The sequence below is a fragment of the Charadrius vociferus genome, unplaced genomic scaffold (genome assembly GCF_000708025.1).
Source record: "Charadrius vociferus isolate BGI_N301 unplaced genomic scaffold, ASM70802v2 scaffold760, whole genome shotgun sequence".
Taxonomy (NCBI): domain Eukaryota; kingdom Metazoa; phylum Chordata; class Aves; order Charadriiformes; family Charadriidae; genus Charadrius; species Charadrius vociferus.
The window spans coordinates 367995-385436 of NW_009647322.1; the positions used below are offsets into that span (position 1 = coordinate 367995).

Sequence of the window (17442 nt, forward strand, 5' to 3'; positions counted from 1 at the left end):
GAAGGTGAACAATATTTTTGATATGGTGCAGCTGCACGGAATCACAGTGCGTCCTAAGAACATCCTTAAGCATGTGTCAGCCTTGATGTGATTTGTTGGGCTGTATTATGCAAGGCTGTGATACGTGAGCTCTATTTCCAATCAATGATCTACTAATTCCAGACGTTACCCCTTTGTGTACATATAAACAGCATGTAAATAGCAGCGTGCAATATGTTATCCCATCCTTAAACATTACATTTTGAAAACAAGAATTGGAAAATAATTACGTGATGATAATTGCTGTAAGTTGTATGCATTGCATATGCTAGCATATGTCCACATCTCTTGCACACACATATATTTCTGTATTGATGTAAAAGATCATGGAGCTTAAAAATGAGGTATGGACTTGTAGGTATGGTTAAGATTAGACTCTCATGATTGATAAGTATAAAGTATTCCCTCCTATGCATTGTAGGACAGTTTGCAGTATGGACAGCTGGGATCAACTGCTTAAGAATGATAGTAAAAGCGTATTCTCCTTGACAATGACTTCAGACAGGTCTAGAAAGAGAAGTTAATTTAAGACAAAATAGTGGACCAATGTCAACACTGCTACCAAAATACAGGGAAGAAGTATTGTTTGCTGTGATTAAACTGTACTGAGTTGTAGGCTGATTTATTGAGTGAAAGTTAGAGCACTCAACTTTAAACCAGCCAAAATATTAATGTAAATAAGCGCGTTGTTTAACATCTTGTTTTAAAGCCCTGACCGGTTTCCATTCCATGCTGCCTTCTGTGGTGTTTGCGGGAGGAAGCTTATGCTTGAACAAGTGTGTGTGAATACTTTGTTTAACTCACAGAGGTCTGTTCTGAGGTCTTTCATTGCTGGTTTCGGATCATCAAAGTTCTCAGCTTGTGACATATTTTTCACTTTCTTTACCCCTTTTCTCATAGTAGAGTAATCTGAGTTTGTGACCCCCCAAAATAATGCATACAATCATATAGCTGATATGATACTTCATTTCCTTTATAAGTAACATTGCAGAAACTTAAGACTAAAATCTTTTAAGTCAGTGTTCTTCTAGGTATGGCAATAAAATATCTGCTTCTGGCTAATTTTTAATGTTTTGGTTTTTTTTTAAACTAAATCAGGAAATGGCAAACATTTTGGCACAAAAGCAGCTTCGCTCCATCATCTTAACTGTAAGTATATAATTTATATATAATAGCAGAGAGGAAAAAGTGATGCCAATTTTGGTGTTTATAGGTTTTATCTTAATATATTTTAATTGCACTTTTATTTTGGTATATTTTGAAGGTGTAGTATACAAGTTAAAGGCTTGGTTGTTGAATGGGTTCAAAGCTAATTATCAGAAAGGGTATTTTCCCAGTCAAATAAATTGTGGTTTCTTCATGGGAGTATAATACTGAATAAAAGAATAATACCTCAAGCATTTTCTTCCTGTGGAGAATGTGAACTTTATTGTGCAGATGAGGGGTTGTCTGAGGAATTTATAGCAAGCCCTCTGTGTTAAGGTTTGGATCTGATGACAGCTGAGCAAGCCGCACAGGGCTTTCCATCTTGCAAAATGAACCTCTGTGTTTTTTGGTTCTACAGCTTATTCTCTCTTGATAGAAAGTTGCACACAATTTGTCACCGCTTGCATAAAAAAAAAAAAGCATGAAATATAGCTCAGAGTGGAGTTAATGAATGTAATATAAAAGACTCGCATCTGCTATCGTGGAAAATCAGAGGGATTTTGCCTTTGACCTTAGAGTAGATTACATCTTCAAGGGAACACAGGGAAAGTGCTCTTTCTCTGTTATGAGATACTAGTCAGTGTAAAACAAACCAAACAGCAACCAAACAACCCCTCGCTCTGTGGCATTCACTGTCATAATTTCAATGATGCGTACAAAAAATCAGAATTTGTTTCAAAAGACATATTTTTACACTTCTTGTGTTCTTAAGAAATTTGGTATAAGCATATGGATAATATTCTTACGTGTTCATTTACTATCGTAAAATGCTCCAGTGCCTTTTGGCAAACCAATACTTTTATTCTCCAGAACTGTACAACAGTTGCTGTATCCACTCTACTACTTGGATGACTCTTTCCTTACGTATACTCTGCTGGGTTCAGTGACCTGGGTCTCTTTCCCATATAGAAACTCTTGGCGTTTTCTGGTGCACCTAGGGATTTTTAAATTGTCCATCAGTTTGATATCAGCTTTCTGAATGGGGTAATTCTGTACTCATGGGGCATTGTATGCTAATGTATTTTTAAGCAGCCTTCCTGGTAAAGGACAGACTTGTCTGGTAGAAGTAGAACTGTGGTGTGATGTTGACCCCTGCAGCAATAGCCCTGTTATATCACTGGTTTTGCTGGTTATGTTTGCAGCCTGAATACTTTTCTGCTCAGGCAGCTACTCTCTTAAATGTTTTCTTAATATACTCTTTTTTTCTTTTAAATATAGAGATCTAACACTTTTGTTAAAGAGTTAATTTTTCTTTGATGTGACTTCTCGTAGTGATGATTTTTTATTTTTTTTTTTTTGTGTGCCACTTCTCAACATAGGCATAGGTTCCATCTCGTGGCTAGAAGGAGAAAGCTTTGGTGCATTGTTACTGTAAAGTCCTGTCCCTTAAAGTTACTTATATAGTACCTAGATCAGTAGCATTAGTCTTGGTTTGATTTTCTTTTTTCTGGAGTATACATACACTATTGCATAGCAAATGTATACCTAGAGAAAAGGAAACACCTGAGTGCATGTAATGTCATTTTCTGATAAGATGGTGTTCACCAGCGTCTCTCTCTTTGCAGCATGTTATCAGGGCACAGAGGGCCATCAATAATGAAATGGCACATCAGCTTTATGTTCTGCAAGTACTTACTTTTAACCTTCTGGAAGACAGAATGATGACAAAAATGGATCCACAGGATCAGGTAAGCATCCGACATGATCCAGTCAGAACAGGAAGAAGACAACTGCTCATTGCTGTGCCTAAAGCTCTTTACAGAGGAAAAGACACTGCTAGGAACGCTTACACCATTCATTCATATTCTCTCTCTCTCTCTGTTACTGAAGTTTGAAGTTTATGTTTTCTGGTTGTTAGAAGAGGTACTGGCTATTGCACTCCTTGTGCAAAAGTACAACAAAATGTCCAGAATTTGGTGTCATCCTGAGCTAAAACTCCGAGCAGCAGTCCAGCATTTGTTTCTTTTGTGTACTTCTCAGAAGCAACAGAGATGTATGGTCCTTCCTAAAAGTACTTCTGTAGAGCTAAAGTGAATGTTTAAATGAATACTAACTGGCATGCTAGACTTGAAGTTAATTTGTGTTACAAATCTCCCCTAAGAGATTCAAGTTTAAATATGAAGTCAATAAGCCATGGAGATGTTTTGTTTCTTTATTTTTTGTGGCCTTTTTTTTTTAGGCCCTGTACAAGGAGGAACCTGATTTCAGTTTTAAGAGGCAGTTGTGTTAAGACAGATAATTTTGAGAAGAGGAGGTGGGAGAGCGAGATGGTTGTAAACAAAAGTAATATAATGCTGTAGGATTTTACTCTTCCTGTTTCTGAAGTTTGAGGCAGGAAAATTTGACTCTCGGGAATGTACACACAGTTAACTAGTGCATATCTCCATTGAGAGTGACTAACACTGTTAATGTGTGGTTAGTATTGATGTTAGGGTGGTTATCGCTGTCTTGAGACATTTCTAGTGATGTGTAACTGTAGTAATTCGTCTTTTGCCCATTCCTGTGCTAGCAAAAATGGACAGTTACCAAAAGGAACGCAGAGTGCTGAGTGATTTTGATTTCAGCCTTCAGTGGCCTTGCTAACATGGGTGCAGCTTCTGGAAGTCAACACTTAAGCATCTGCACGTGAATCCCACAAATGGGAAGACTTTGGAAAATGGGAACCACAGAGTCATTCTTGCTGACTGTCACTCTGAGTATGAAGTAGGGAATTTAGAAAGATTGGGCATACAGTGGAATACAGTGTTTTGAAACAGCTTTTGTGGTATTAGTTATTAAAGTGACAGGTAAGTTATTTTAACCAATTTTTTTAACCTTGTTTTACCATAGGCTCAACGGGATATCATATTTGAACTCCGAAGAATTGCATTTGATGCAGAATCTGAACCTAACAACAGTAGTGGCAGTATTGAGAAACGCAAATCTATGTATACTCGAGACTATAAAAAACTTGGATTTATTGTAAGTATTTTTGTGTGGTGGTACACTGAAAGTGGGTGAGTGCCTATTGTAGTACATCCTATAACCAGTCACTTTTCTTACTTGGTCTTCTGGCCATTTCCTTCAAGGGAATAGCTTGCTTTTTTTTTTAATCTCGTTAACCCCAAGCGACTGATTTAGCAGAGGTTAGGGTTAATTGGAGGAAACAACTACCTGAGGTTGAAGCACATAGTTTTGCATGACATGCCGTAATTAAAAATAAATGATATCTTGGATGGACAGGCATTGTCTAATAGGTCTGCCACAGATCTGTATAGTCATTGTACTCTGTTAGTAATAATGTGGACTGATGAACACAGTAAATCTGAGGTAGGAGTCTGTGGTATTTACTTATAGGGCCTTGTGTTTTGATTCCTTGAAGTCCTTTCATCTGTGAGCAGGGAATGGAGAATCTCTTACCCTGACGTAATCAGACCAGTTGGAGTTCTGGTCTTGCCTGAAAACTGTTGGGGAACAGAGAACAAGCTGTCTACATACATTCATACTAATGAATAATGTGTATTTTTCCTCCTCTGGAAACAGAGCATGCACACATTCCCTGCAATCAGTATGTTGATTTATTGTTTACTCTAGGTTAGTATGCAATTTTCTTTCTCCTTAGATAAAATGGTATGCTTTGTTTCTTGTGTGATTCATTATTTTCCTGTTGGCCTGGCACATGTACCCCGAATATAGTGCAGTAGCCACAGTCACAGACAAGATGGTTTTAAACACTGTTGGTGCAAGCTGCAGCTCGCTGTGCAGTTTGAGCGCTCTGCTCAGCTCTGTGGCGTAGGGCTCAACATTACGTGGTTCCCTTGAGGTTTTGGGAGGAGGCTTTCTGGGTTCTGATAGTTGTTTTCATTACTGATGAGTGAGGAAAAATTACTGCTCTGTCAGTGCTGTTGTATCTGTATGGTGTTGTTAGTACATAGACGGGAAGGGAGGAACTCAGTATTTTGGGATTGTAAGCACGATAGTAAAACTAGTGCTTTGAAGAAGTTTTTGAAGCTCAATGTGGGGTTTTTTTGTTGTCTATGAATCTGTTGTCAGCTCCTGTGCGATAGAAGACCATTGCTGTCCCAGCTTCTGAGATTGGCAACTCTTATGGTGACATGAGCAGAGGACCTTATGCCCTAAAGGCCAAAACTAAAAGAAAATGCAGGCCCTGGCTTAGAGACAAATGGGCTGGATATAGAGCCTTCAGCTTGTGGTGAATAAGAACAGAGATGGGTGTCACTGTCACAGGAGAAGGGAAGGTAACTGGTGGAAAAGAAAGAAATGGTGACAAACACAGAGGGAACAGCAGGGTGTGCTACAGTCATGATGGGGCTTTGTGTACAGAGATTGTGGCATATGGAAGAATCAAGGAGATCAAATTTTAAACTGTTGCTCTCTAGTTCAGGCTGAATATTTCACGTTTGAATATTTGCTGCTCAGTCTAGTTTTATGAGATGTTGAGGACTCTTTGTTCCCACAGCCATCATTGGCACCTAAGTGTCTAGCACTTCTGAAAATCTGATCTTGCTTTCTTAAAGCTGGAAAACTCTGAGCGTGTAACAGAGCATCCAACAGAAGCTGAACTGGGACTAGCGCACAGATCTGAATTCCAATCCTATTTTTCTGCTGCACAACAAGGACTAAATATTACTAGTTTTGCAGGCTGGCGCTAGTTCTTCTAGTGCTTTTGTTTGTCCCACGGGATATATTTTAATTCTGCCGAGCTGAAATTATTAACAGCAGCATGTTTTAGCTGATAGGGTTGTGAGGAAAACACTCAGTGTAAATCAAAATGTATTAGAGTCTTGTCTGAGTTCGCAGGAACTCTCTTGCTGTGCTTGTGCAGCAGGGATTTATCCATTATCTTCATTGCTCCCATTTGGGCTGTTCATTGGGAAGCCTACTGAAAACACTCCCAACAGTTGTCAAGGGTAAGTGCAGCAGGGGTTACTATTTAATTATAATAGCCTTCCACAAGGGAATGGGGAGCAAAGTCTGGAAGGGAATGGGAGCTGGGATCAAAGCAATGAAGAAAATGTGGAAGGCATAATGGGAGACAAGAAGAAATATGGGAAAGCGAGCTGTGAAAGGAGCACCATAGCTGGAGTCTCACTGGGAGGCAGGTTATCCCACTGACAGTATGGTGAGGCAGTGTACAAACAATGAAAATGTCAATAGTGAACTGTGAGGACAGTTATTCTACTCTTGTACAGAAGTTTTAATTTGAGCTGAGTACAGGTGGTGTTGCACATACAACTTTTCTCACAGCTGAAAAGGAATTTGACCTTCCTTGTGAAGCTGGGGAAGTAAGCAGGACCTGTTGTGAAATCTGACTGGTGATCTCCAGCCTCACATATGGGCTGTGCTCTGACTACAATTCCAGTTAGCCTGGCTGCCTTCACCCTGTCTACTTCTTTTCACCTCCTCATTAAAGTGTCTTCAGTGCTTTCATAAACTAGAGGTAGAGGGATGCAGTAGCAAACTGATCTATGCTCTGAATACTGGGAGGTTTCTCTTCCCCGTTTCAGCTGTGTGGCACAAGAAGAAACCCAGCCAAATAGGAGGCTGTCTTCAAATGCTGTGTTCATTCCACTGGTGTTGGAAGTCAGGATGCTAATTTCTTGAACTGATGAAACATTTTTTCCAAGGGGGAGAGTAAAACCATGTCTAGCCATCAAGTTGTTCCTGGACTGCTTGTTCTCTTTCTGTATGTGAAAGGCAAGAATTCTGTTCATTTCTCTTGGCCACATCAAAAAGCTTTGCCCCACTACAAATGTAATGTCAACAAGAGACAAAGTCCAGACATGATTTCAGAAGTTTACAGTATCATTTATAAAACTACATAGTTAGAAACCTACATCCAGTTAAAGAAACCACAAGGCCTTTCCAGATGGTTGTGATGACCCGTGTGAAGGTTATTATAGGCAAAGAGATCTTCAGATGAGACAGTCTTGAGGAGGTTTATTAAAATGCTGATGAATACAACAAAAGATGACCCAGTTAGTACATCTAAGATACACTCCACCCTACTGAATTATTTTCCGAGTCAACTGCAAATTAAATAGCCTGAATTTCTTCTTTTTTCCCCTCCTTTTAAAAATCTCTTTTGGCAGGGAAATCTCAACTGATGTTTATCCCTGTCAATTCTGGTAGTAGAAGTAGAGTTTTGTAGACCTTCAAATAATAGTGTAGTTCAGTGTTAGAGATATTTAAAAGGTAAAGCCACATATAGTGGTAATGATAAAATCAGTCCTAAAATTCATAATCTTTTCAATGATTAAATTTTGTACAGTTTATTGTATGTGAAGCTTTTTAAGTTTTCTTGCATTTGAGTAAACCTAATTCCCATAACCAAGACAAGCAATAGATGCAACTCAAGAAACTGATATCCTATATATTTTTATTATATTTCTTTAAACATTGAGAAGTTGTAGTGAATGTGTTTAAAGTTAGAGGCGGATCTCCCCAAATTCTAAAAAGCTTAAATAGGTTAAAAAGTTGGAAAATAAAATAATCTCATCCTAGAACAGTTTTTAAGTTTGCAGTGTTTAGAGCTTCTTTTTCTTTGTTGTGTTTTTTTTTTGTTTTGTTTTGTTTGGCTTTTCTTCAACAGAATATAAACGGTTTGTAAGACAGCAAAAAAATCAGCACAAAAAGTGATTTCATAATTCTGCTATGCCACACTGGAATTTATTAGTGCAGCAAATTAAAACATGGTTTAGTACAGGAGACACAAAATCAGTAAGGAACTGGCTGATAAAAGGTGACAATTAAAAGGGAAATTGAGAGTGGTGGGATGTTCTTCAAAAGCCAGTCATGGGCCTGACTTTCAAAATATTGGTGGTGGTGACGTAAGAAAGTGAACATGTGGTGATGAAATCTTCTGATGAAACAAAATTGGGAGTCATCAATAAAGAATCACCATGCCATTCACAAATTAGATAACTTTTTGGATTAGAGAAATAGAAATATAATTTTATTCAGTGATACAAAGTGCAATGGTGTTCATTTAGGACCACTGGCAAGAATTTCTTCTGTAGGCAAATATCTAATCTATGAGAAAAAGTAAGAGAGATTGTGCAACATAGCCATAAAAAAGTCAAATGTTAAGCTAGGATATATCTGGAAGGATATTTTCAGCTAAACTGTTAAGGCCACTTTCTGTATTTTGAGATGTCATCTAGAACACGGTATAATCTTACTTCCCTATGCAGTGACTCATGGACTGATTGAATGCAGGATGAGTGCAGAGGGTGAGGCTTGTCCAGTGATGAAGGAGACGTCTTACAAGAGATGACTTTAAAAGGTTGGCTTGTTTAGCTGACCAGGCTGAAGTCTGTGGAAATATCAAGCACATGAATGCTGAGAGGAAGTCATATGTAAGCTAAAAGGCAGTGATGGCAATCAGTTTATGGAAATGATTTTTAATTGGAATGATGGGGACAAAATTCATTACTACTTTAAAGATGGTGCTTCGTCCTTTGTGAAAAGGCTTATATGCTACCTTTGACAATAGTGGATCCAGGAAACAAAGCACATGAGGACTGTATGGAAAAAAACAAAAAAACCAAAAAACCAAAAAAAACCAAAACACACCAAGGTGGCTTAGAAGAGTCTGAAGGGAGACATGAATAATTAGGTGAATAATGACTTAAATGGCAGTATAGCTGATTTGTTAGACATTACAAAAACTTAATGTGAGGAGAAGCAGCACCAGAATAGATAGTTTGGAGGATGTATCTTGTAGAGATCTCTGGAAAAAAATGTAAAAAATACTTGAGAGTGAGCACAGCATGCCTTAGGCAGAACGCAGACCTGATAAGCTTCTGAGATTTCTTCAAGACTTGGTTTTAACTCTTCTTCATGTCGCAGATGATCAGCTACTTTGTTTTATCTTTTGATCTTATTCTTCAAAAATCCCTTGTTTCACAGCACAATATCCAAGTAGCGCTCTGAAGATAAAAGCCATTCAGTTTTCTCATGGGTTCTTCTGTGGTGTTTCTCGTTGTCTCTTTGAATAGTTCATTAGCTGACGAGATGAGGGGAAGATTTTTCCCCTAAATTTTCTGGCTAAGGAAAGATGCTCAGGACTTTATTTTTCAGAACACTTCCTGCTTTCCTCAGTGTATGGTTTGTTGTACCTGGGAGTTACTGTCTGCAGAGCTGAGTGTATCAAAGTGTTTGGAAAATGAGGAAATGCCTTTTACCTTACCTGTCTTGCAATCTTTCTTAAGTCTGCTTGTCTCTAGACATAACTTTCTCACCAGGCCAAGTCTGTGGCTTTCTTAACTGAGAGGTTTGGCCTGAAGTTCAGGTTGTCTCTGTTCCACCAGCAAATGGGAAGTATTTGTTCAGGACATTACCTTTGCAAACATGAGCTGTCTATGTGTCAGAGTGACTATAGCGAGTAATTTTTATTAATTTTCTTTTTCCCAAGAGCAGGTTGAAACTTAGTCATTCACTATATGGAATGGAGAGTCCTCAGGTGGTTGTGGCCAAGAATAACTTAAGACAAAGTCAGTAGCTGCCTGGATGACTGCCCAGCATGAATTATTCCCCTTGGATCCATTTTGCTTCTTCTCGTATGTTTATCCTGCGGCTGTCTCAAATAGAAATTCCTCTCAGGCTCTCTTCTGTGTGACTTTTCTCTCCTCCGACAAATTAGAACAATTGCACAGTAACCTCCTTTGTGGCATGATATATTTCCAGAGGAAGCCCCTTCTCTGCACTGGAAGAAGGAGGTTATCAGGGAAATAATTTGTAATCGAGTAATTAATATTTTGTAATGAGAATATGCAAGAGGGGCAAACTTGAATGACTGTAGCAAGTGCTGACATACTCCAACCTTCAATTACTGTCCTCTTCGACCTATCCGGTAGATCTTTGATGAGTGCAATTTCCTCAGTGCTCACTTGGAAGCTGCTCATTCCCCCAGTTCGTTTTCATGTCATGCCTCACCTGTGTCCCCGCTCCTGCCCCAGGATTTAGGAATGAAGAAGTAACGTTAAGCTTTGGAAAAAGAGGGGGAGAAGGTGTTGTTTTAATGTGTGTTTTTTCACTACCCGAGTCTATTTTAATTGGCAATTAATTAAACTGGTTTTCCCCAAGTCAAGACTTTTGCCCATGATGGTAGCTGGTAAGCAGTCTCCCTGTTCCTCACTCAGCCCATGAGCTTTTTCATCTCTTTTCTCCCCCTGCTCTGTTGAGGACGGGAGTGGGTGAGCAGCTGGGTGGGTGTGTGGCTGCTTGCCAACGTTAATGCACTACACCTTCGTTCTGTGTTCTGCTAGCTCCGTCTTTACGTGGCTTCTGGGTTCACTCCCTGAGCCATTGTAGCTCAGAGGCTCCCCCTTTTCTGTATTCTATTGCAGTCTCCTTATGGTGCTATCTCACATTTCTTTTTGATTCCTTATCTCCTCTTGGCTTTCTCTCTCCATTTCTTACCCTAGTCTTTAGTTTTGATTTCCTGCTGCCCACGGGCTCTTTGTTCCGTTTTGATCTCAGGCTGGATCTGTCTCATTCCAGCATGTCTGATCGCCGATACCCATTATGTCATTCATTTAATCTCCCTGAATTTCCTCTTTTTCCACCCCCACTCCCTCTTTGTGATGTGGTTCTGCTCTAGGTTTTGCTTCTCTTCACCTCCTCTTCCCACCCTGTTTGTTCCTCCATCAGTATAAAGCCTGCTCAGTCAGCTGGCTCTCACTGCCAGCCTTTGCATGGGAAGTTGTCAGGACATTCTAAAGACAGACCCAAACTGCATTTTTCCTGTGTTTTATTTTCAGACTGTGTTTAGCTGCATGTTCCAAAGATTAATATTTGCCTCAGCGTGGAAAATTTCAGTTGCCATGATAAGTGCTGTCCAAGCTATTAACAACTGAGAACAGGATCTCAAAATGGGAAGTGTTGGGCAACTGTAATAATAATCGGCACTATGAGCCCCACCTCGAACTGACCTGTAGACAAAATGCTTTCCTTTTCATTTTTTTAACATAAAGTGGAGGGTTCTGACTTGAATAACTCAATCATAGATTAGATTAAATTTTTTTCTAAAGACATGGCATTACTTTTTGCTTATTATTTTGGGTTGTGAAATAGTTGCATCCTAGTTTTGAAGAATTTAACTTAAACTCTTGATTTACTGTCACCTAATATTAATGATAAATCATATGACCACAGATTTGAGGCATGGGTTTACTGGGGATGATGTGTGTGTGTGTTAAAATTCACATTTCTGTTGATAGAAAGGCAGTAGATAGATTGTTGAGCGGAAGTCATTCATCCTTTATTACTGACTGACAGAAGTAAAGAGTCACAGTGAAATCACGCAGTGAAAGGCCAGTGCACAAATGTAGGTAATTTGCATAGTGTGGATTAGTGGTAGTCAATTAAGCAGTAGATTGATATGGGCTCTAAAAAGGAAAAACTGAGCAAGACTGGAGTGGGGTTGAGATGCCATGCCCTGCAGGAGTATTAACAGTCCTTAAATTCTCTGGAATTACTGATGTCGGATAGATCTCTGAAGGCCCTCTGTTTCCACCTGGTCATCTGGATTAATGGTAGCAGTCTGCCGGGCTAGGGAGGATAAAACTTTCCTAGACGGGAGGGTGAGAGTGAGGTGGAGAGAAGCAGACCCCATGTGATGTATTTACTTAGCTGTTCTTTTTGAAAATCTGAGGATGATCATCCTTTTTCTTCCTAAAAATGGAAAGCCTGAGTGTATGAAGTCTTAAAATCTTATTATCAGTTGCAGGAGTGGGAAAGCCCAGAACAGGAAGCTGAAGTTTTGTGATTTGGGGACTAAAATCTGGAACTGGTGTAGATGAGCTCTTCAGCATTTAAAAAGGTCTTGAATGACCATTTTCAGCTGTTCTATTCACAGCTCTCTGATGTTTCCTCCTGTTGGTGACATCCTGCAGTGATGGGAAGTGTTGCATGGTTTATCCTTTGGGGGAACTTTTCAACTATAATAAAAGTAATGCTTTTTTACATTCATATTCTCCTGTTGGCTTTTGCAGTGGCAGAAGAACATTTTTAGAACGATATTGTCTGTGTGCCAATCTAGATCTGATCCTTTTTTGAATTTTAAGTTGATGTGATTTAATCATTGGCTTAATGATAGAACAGCATAAATGACAGGTTGTCTGTACTACTGAAAACTATTTGTAGTTTTCCATCCTCCTCCACTCTCTCTGCTCCCACAACCCTCTCTTTCCCCCTCTACTATTTCAAAACTTGTGAAATCACTTGTTGCTGGAAAAATAATCAGTTTGGAAAGATTTCCTTTTGCTGACCTGTTCAGATATGCAGGCTTTACCTCAAGAAAGTAGTGTCTGACCCTCAATTTAGTTGACATATTTCTATATGTAACAATGACCTGCTCTAAAATAAAATCCTTTATCATTAATTAATGATAGCTAATAATTAAGTACCATGCAGCAGAGCAGAAACCATATCCAAGGGTACTCCACCATAAAGGAGATTCTTCTTTTCACCTTTCATTGTAGTACATAGTTTGTAGATGTGAGTGTCCTTTTACTTAACAGAATTAATTTTTCAAATATTATGACCATGGTTTGCCCTTTGCCACTGAAATTCCTTTTAATATTGAACCAACGGGGTAAGACAGGAATGTGTGTAGCATTTATTCTCTCATTTTTACCTTCATGACCACTAGAGGTTGCTCTTCTTCATGGTTTGCAAGCTTCACTCACCATTCTGTCGTTCAGTTTTACGGCTGAAGTTTTTCAGCAGGTGTTTTAGAAACAAGCTATTGCTGATTTATTGCTTCAGGGTTACTTTTGGAAGGTGAAGGCTAACGGTGCATATATATTTCTAGGTGTTATGAGAGTTGCAGTTGTATAGAGACAGTTACTTGAAGTATTTGATCACCTTTTAATGAAAAAGACAGAGATTAACATAACTATATTTGCTTTCTTAAACACTTACTTGGAAGTACGTGAGGCAAAACAGAATTTGAGGACCATTTGTCATTCATGTTTTCAAGGAGTAACATTTATCTTTATTAATCCTATTGCTGTGTATAGGAATATCACATGAACAAGATCTAGTCACTGGGAATAACAGCCCACGACCTCATGTAACGTTGATCTTAAACCAATGAAAACATCTAAACTGATGTCAATGTTTGAAATGCTTGTGTATTTCATTAATATTGTCTGCATCATAAATGCAGCACCACCTTGTACTACAAGAGCAGCAAAGTTGAATGTTTTTAGGAAAAGGCAGAAGTCTTTAAAGCCTTTGTTCATTCCCTTTCCTCTTTGTCACATCGAATTACATGCATGTGCAATACTTCTTCTATCTGCCTCTGCCTTTTCCTCCTTTGCACTTTCTGCATTTCTGTTGTGAGCTTTCTCTCTTGTTCAGCCCCAGGCTGATAATTACAGTCCTCCTTCCCATCTGTTTTGGTTTCTGCCCTTCCACTCTGTCCCTCCGTCTTCCTCTTAAGCCTTCCCTCTCCCAAACACTTGAATTTGGCCCTTCCTCACTGTTGCTGTGTGCCCTTCTACTTTACTTCTCTTTTCACTCCACTCTTGGTTTACTTTTTCTCTAAGCCTTGAAGATGGAGCCAGGGAACACTCGGGACAGGCGGCACCTTCAGAAGAAACTGCGTGCTCCAGAGAGACTTGTTAAATTCAGTTCATCCTGAGTTTTTATAATGTGGCCAAATGTAGCCTACGTTCCATAGAAATGTCAAGACTGACACCAGAACAAGTCTTTTACTAACCTAGAAGTTTTTTTGCATAGCATGAGTGTGCTAGAGTTTCTTGACATAACAGTTGTGTAAAAATTGATTTAATAAGAGCAATACAGTGCTTAATGAAACGTTCCTAAAAATGAGCAAATAACTTGCTAAAACTTGCTAAGGTGTTTGAACCTAAAGGAGATGCTAGGCATTCTGTCCTGACACTTAAAATAGTTGTAAAATATGAGAAGCAAAGGGAAGTCTAAAAATTTAAAGAGTCAGACAACCTGGACTGCAGGTGGCACAACCAGTTTTACTTGTAAATTAAACAACTTTCTCAAGTTTCCATTTGCTTTTAGCATCTTGCTTCTCTCATATTTCTGTGAACATTGCTACTTGATAGATCTCTAGCAGAACAACCACAAGAAAAGAAAAACAGAATGGAAGAGGAAGGAAATGTAATAAATGAACTGTTGATGATACTAAAGATGTAACTAAGGGTTTTGCTAGTCTGCACAGGCATTTGGAGGAGCTGCAAACAGTAAGCTCAGTTGTTAATTTTAGAGTTAAATTTCCTGAATCTATATGGAGATAACTCAGTCTGAAAATGGGAATCTTTTTGTTTTCTTATTTAAAAAAAAAAAGTCTCCATTTCACTTGTTGAAAAAACAAAGGATTTTTTTTATTAGGCTAATATTTTTTATTCTTTTACAGTATGCAGCTCCACATGGTAGTCTCACAGAAGGTTTTCTAAGTGAATACTTAGATCTTCTCTTCACAGTAAGACTGAATGTCTATCAGGATTGTTTAATACTCACCTGAAGATAGAAATCCTTGATTTACTGTATTTATATAGTTTGATATCATTTGGAGTGCACCCGAATCTCATTTTAAAAGAAAGGTACTAACTGATTTGTAATATTGCACAGCAGAGGGCACTAGCATCATACCAGATGTAGGTTGTTCACAAAAGTTGTTCAACAGCTCACTCGCATGGGTACTGATCATTTCAGCCTTAGAAATAGTAGAAATAAATGTTCTGGGCTGTAAATTCCCATTTCTCTGTTGAAGGCCAGCAGATGTTTGATGTTTAGGCTAAATGATACCTCTGGGGGTAATAAAAAGCTACTTAATTTGGCTTGCATGTTACCGTTAGTTATACAGTACACTGTAAGTAGAATTTCTTTTCTGTCTGGCACTTACAGGTGATGTATTTTTTTCCCCTCTGGAATAATAGTTTGTTCCTGTGTCTGAGTGTTTTTTAGCCTTGTGCAGGCTCTGTGACAGGGATGCGTTCTTGCAGTCTGGATTTTTTTAGGTGGTGGGGTGTTTTGGTTTTTTTTGGCTAGGATTTTTTTTCAACAGTCTCTGCAAATCTGTAAAAGGTGAGATTTTGTAAATGTAGTGAAAGACCTAATAAGAAAAACTTATGTTTGATTGTCTGCTCAGGCCATGGTCTGCAAATGTGAGCAACAGCAGCAAAACATCAATCTCGTTCCCAACCTGAGAGACAGAAATACAGAAGTCATTGAGGTGCCACACAAGCTTACTCTCATAACGATCCCGTGCTTGGTGCTGTTAGGAGCCCATGGGTGTGTGACCTACTGCATTCTTTCCCATAAGCATAGTTTCATAGTTTTAAGTTACCGTTTGCCATAAACGAAGCATTCCGCGGTGTCATGTGCTGTGTATTTGGTGCTGGGTTGTGGAAACACGGGACTGTGTTGGCAATAGGACTGCTGCACATAGAATGAAGCGCTGCACGTAGAAGGAAGCACTGCACGCTGGGGTTTGGAACTTAGCAGAATTTGTGCTGAAACTCCACTTTCCACGCTGACATCTAGATTTGCTGAGGCATCCGAGTCAGTTTGCAGCTGTGGGAGATACCTCCTCTGGTATAACTTAGAGGAGGGTGGCCGCAAGGGTCAGTGTTTGTTTGGCAGATCTCTTCTTTTGAGCCCCTGAACCACTTTGAGCAGCGCAAGGAAGCATGGGTAGATGCCTGCTGGGCTTAAGCAGGCGAACAGCTTGGTTGCCCTTCATGTGAGTAGGGCAGAGCTGGTGAGGGTGGCTTGGGGTGCAACCTCCCAAGGGAGAGGGGATGATCTATCTGCTCTGGCCTCAGGGGCCGATGCTGTCAGGTGACTCCGTAGCTTCTCAGCCAAGTGTGATTGCAGCGTGGAACAACTACTGAAGAATAACAAAAAATGAGGTGGGTGATGAAAACCATGAATGGATCAGTAAATCCAAACAAAGAGAATGCATTTTTTTCTTCATCATCAGGCTGTTGTCTGCTGTTCCTGAGTGCTAACAGAGGGATGCAAGATAATTACTGCTGTTTGGAGGCATGAGGTTTTAAATGGCTGGGAGAAAACCCGAGAAACTTTATTTTATTAACAAAAATGGATCCGTTGTAACCAGGAAAGCCTGACCTCTGACATGTGCAGTAGATGATATCTGTGTATTAGAGGAGCTACTAAGTTTATATAAACTTGGTACTGTTGATCTGAGCCAATAATTGCATAGAAGGAGGCGCCTGGTTCAGGTGCATCATTATAGGGACCAACAACTGGGGCCAGAAAATCCATATATTAAAGCTGCTGTTCTTGTTTACCATGCAGCTACATATGATTTGTCAGGAGCTGTGGGTATCTAACAGTTTTCACATTGTTAAAATGAATAAACCAGCCTTTTACTGTGTACTGCTGTATTCATCTTAGTCCTTCCAGAGGAGAACAGATTTAAAAGAAAAAAAGAAAAAAAGAATCCCATTTTGATGGGCTACAAACCTCCGTTGCCCTTTCAGTATCACTTTAAGAATGAAATTAAAACTAATCATAATGAAATACCTGTGGTTGTCTGTCTGTGTGAATGAACTGTCTCTGTATAATCTCAATCCTTTTGTGTTTTGATTTTTTAATACTTTTTGATCATTTTGTGGTTATTATAAATACTACTTGGAGAAATCATCCTTTAAATCAGTATCTTAATGACAGTATAAGTTATATTATTTTGTGGAGGAAGGGTAAAAGGGTTTTTATATTTTTATACATTTCCAATATTTTTTGTTGTTAAATTGTAAAATAAAAATCTTAAACTCCTTGTGATTTGAAAAAGTATGCCTCTTTTGAAGAAAATTCACTAACAAATGTAAACATCCGAGTTTAAAATTAGGGGCGAGGGAATATTGCATTTCTGGAATATTTTTTTTTTTTTAAATATACCATGTATGACTTCACTGTATTGTTTTCTTGTTTGCTGCTCATTTACTATGTGCATCCCAGTTATAAACTCGTGGGGGCAGGCAAGCTTCATAGATTTGAATGTAGTAGGGCTGTGTAAAATAACAGAAGAGTTCTTTTACTGCTTATTGTTTTCCAACTCCTTTTCTTAGAGATGGATCTTGGACATCCTTATCTGGGTGTTATGTACTGCACATGCCTCAGAATTTGCATTAAAAAAAAAAATAAAAAAGAAGAAACAGGCCCCCCAAAACTGGTCAGACATAA

The 17442-nt window shown here is 38.9% G+C and overlaps 1 protein-coding gene across 4 annotated transcripts in view; it reads left to right on the top strand.

Annotated features, from left to right (window-relative positions):
* ELMO1 (engulfment and cell motility 1) overlaps positions 1 to 17442 on the top strand; it is a 261737-nt gene that overhangs the window by 66817 nt on the left and 177478 nt on the right. For 2 of the 4 annotated variants that reach the window (XM_009880067.1, XM_009880068.1), the window contains exons 11-14: positions 461 to 464; positions 1138 to 1188; positions 2811 to 2933; positions 4075 to 4206. In XM_009880067.1, the coding sequence (XP_009878369.1) occupies positions 461 to 464; positions 1138 to 1188; positions 2811 to 2933; positions 4075 to 4206 (310 nt within the window). The remainder of the gene's footprint in view (positions 1 to 460; positions 465 to 1137; positions 1189 to 2810; positions 2934 to 4074; positions 4207 to 17442) is intronic. The other 2 variants (XM_009880069.1, XM_009880070.1) reach the window with 1 other exon arrangement.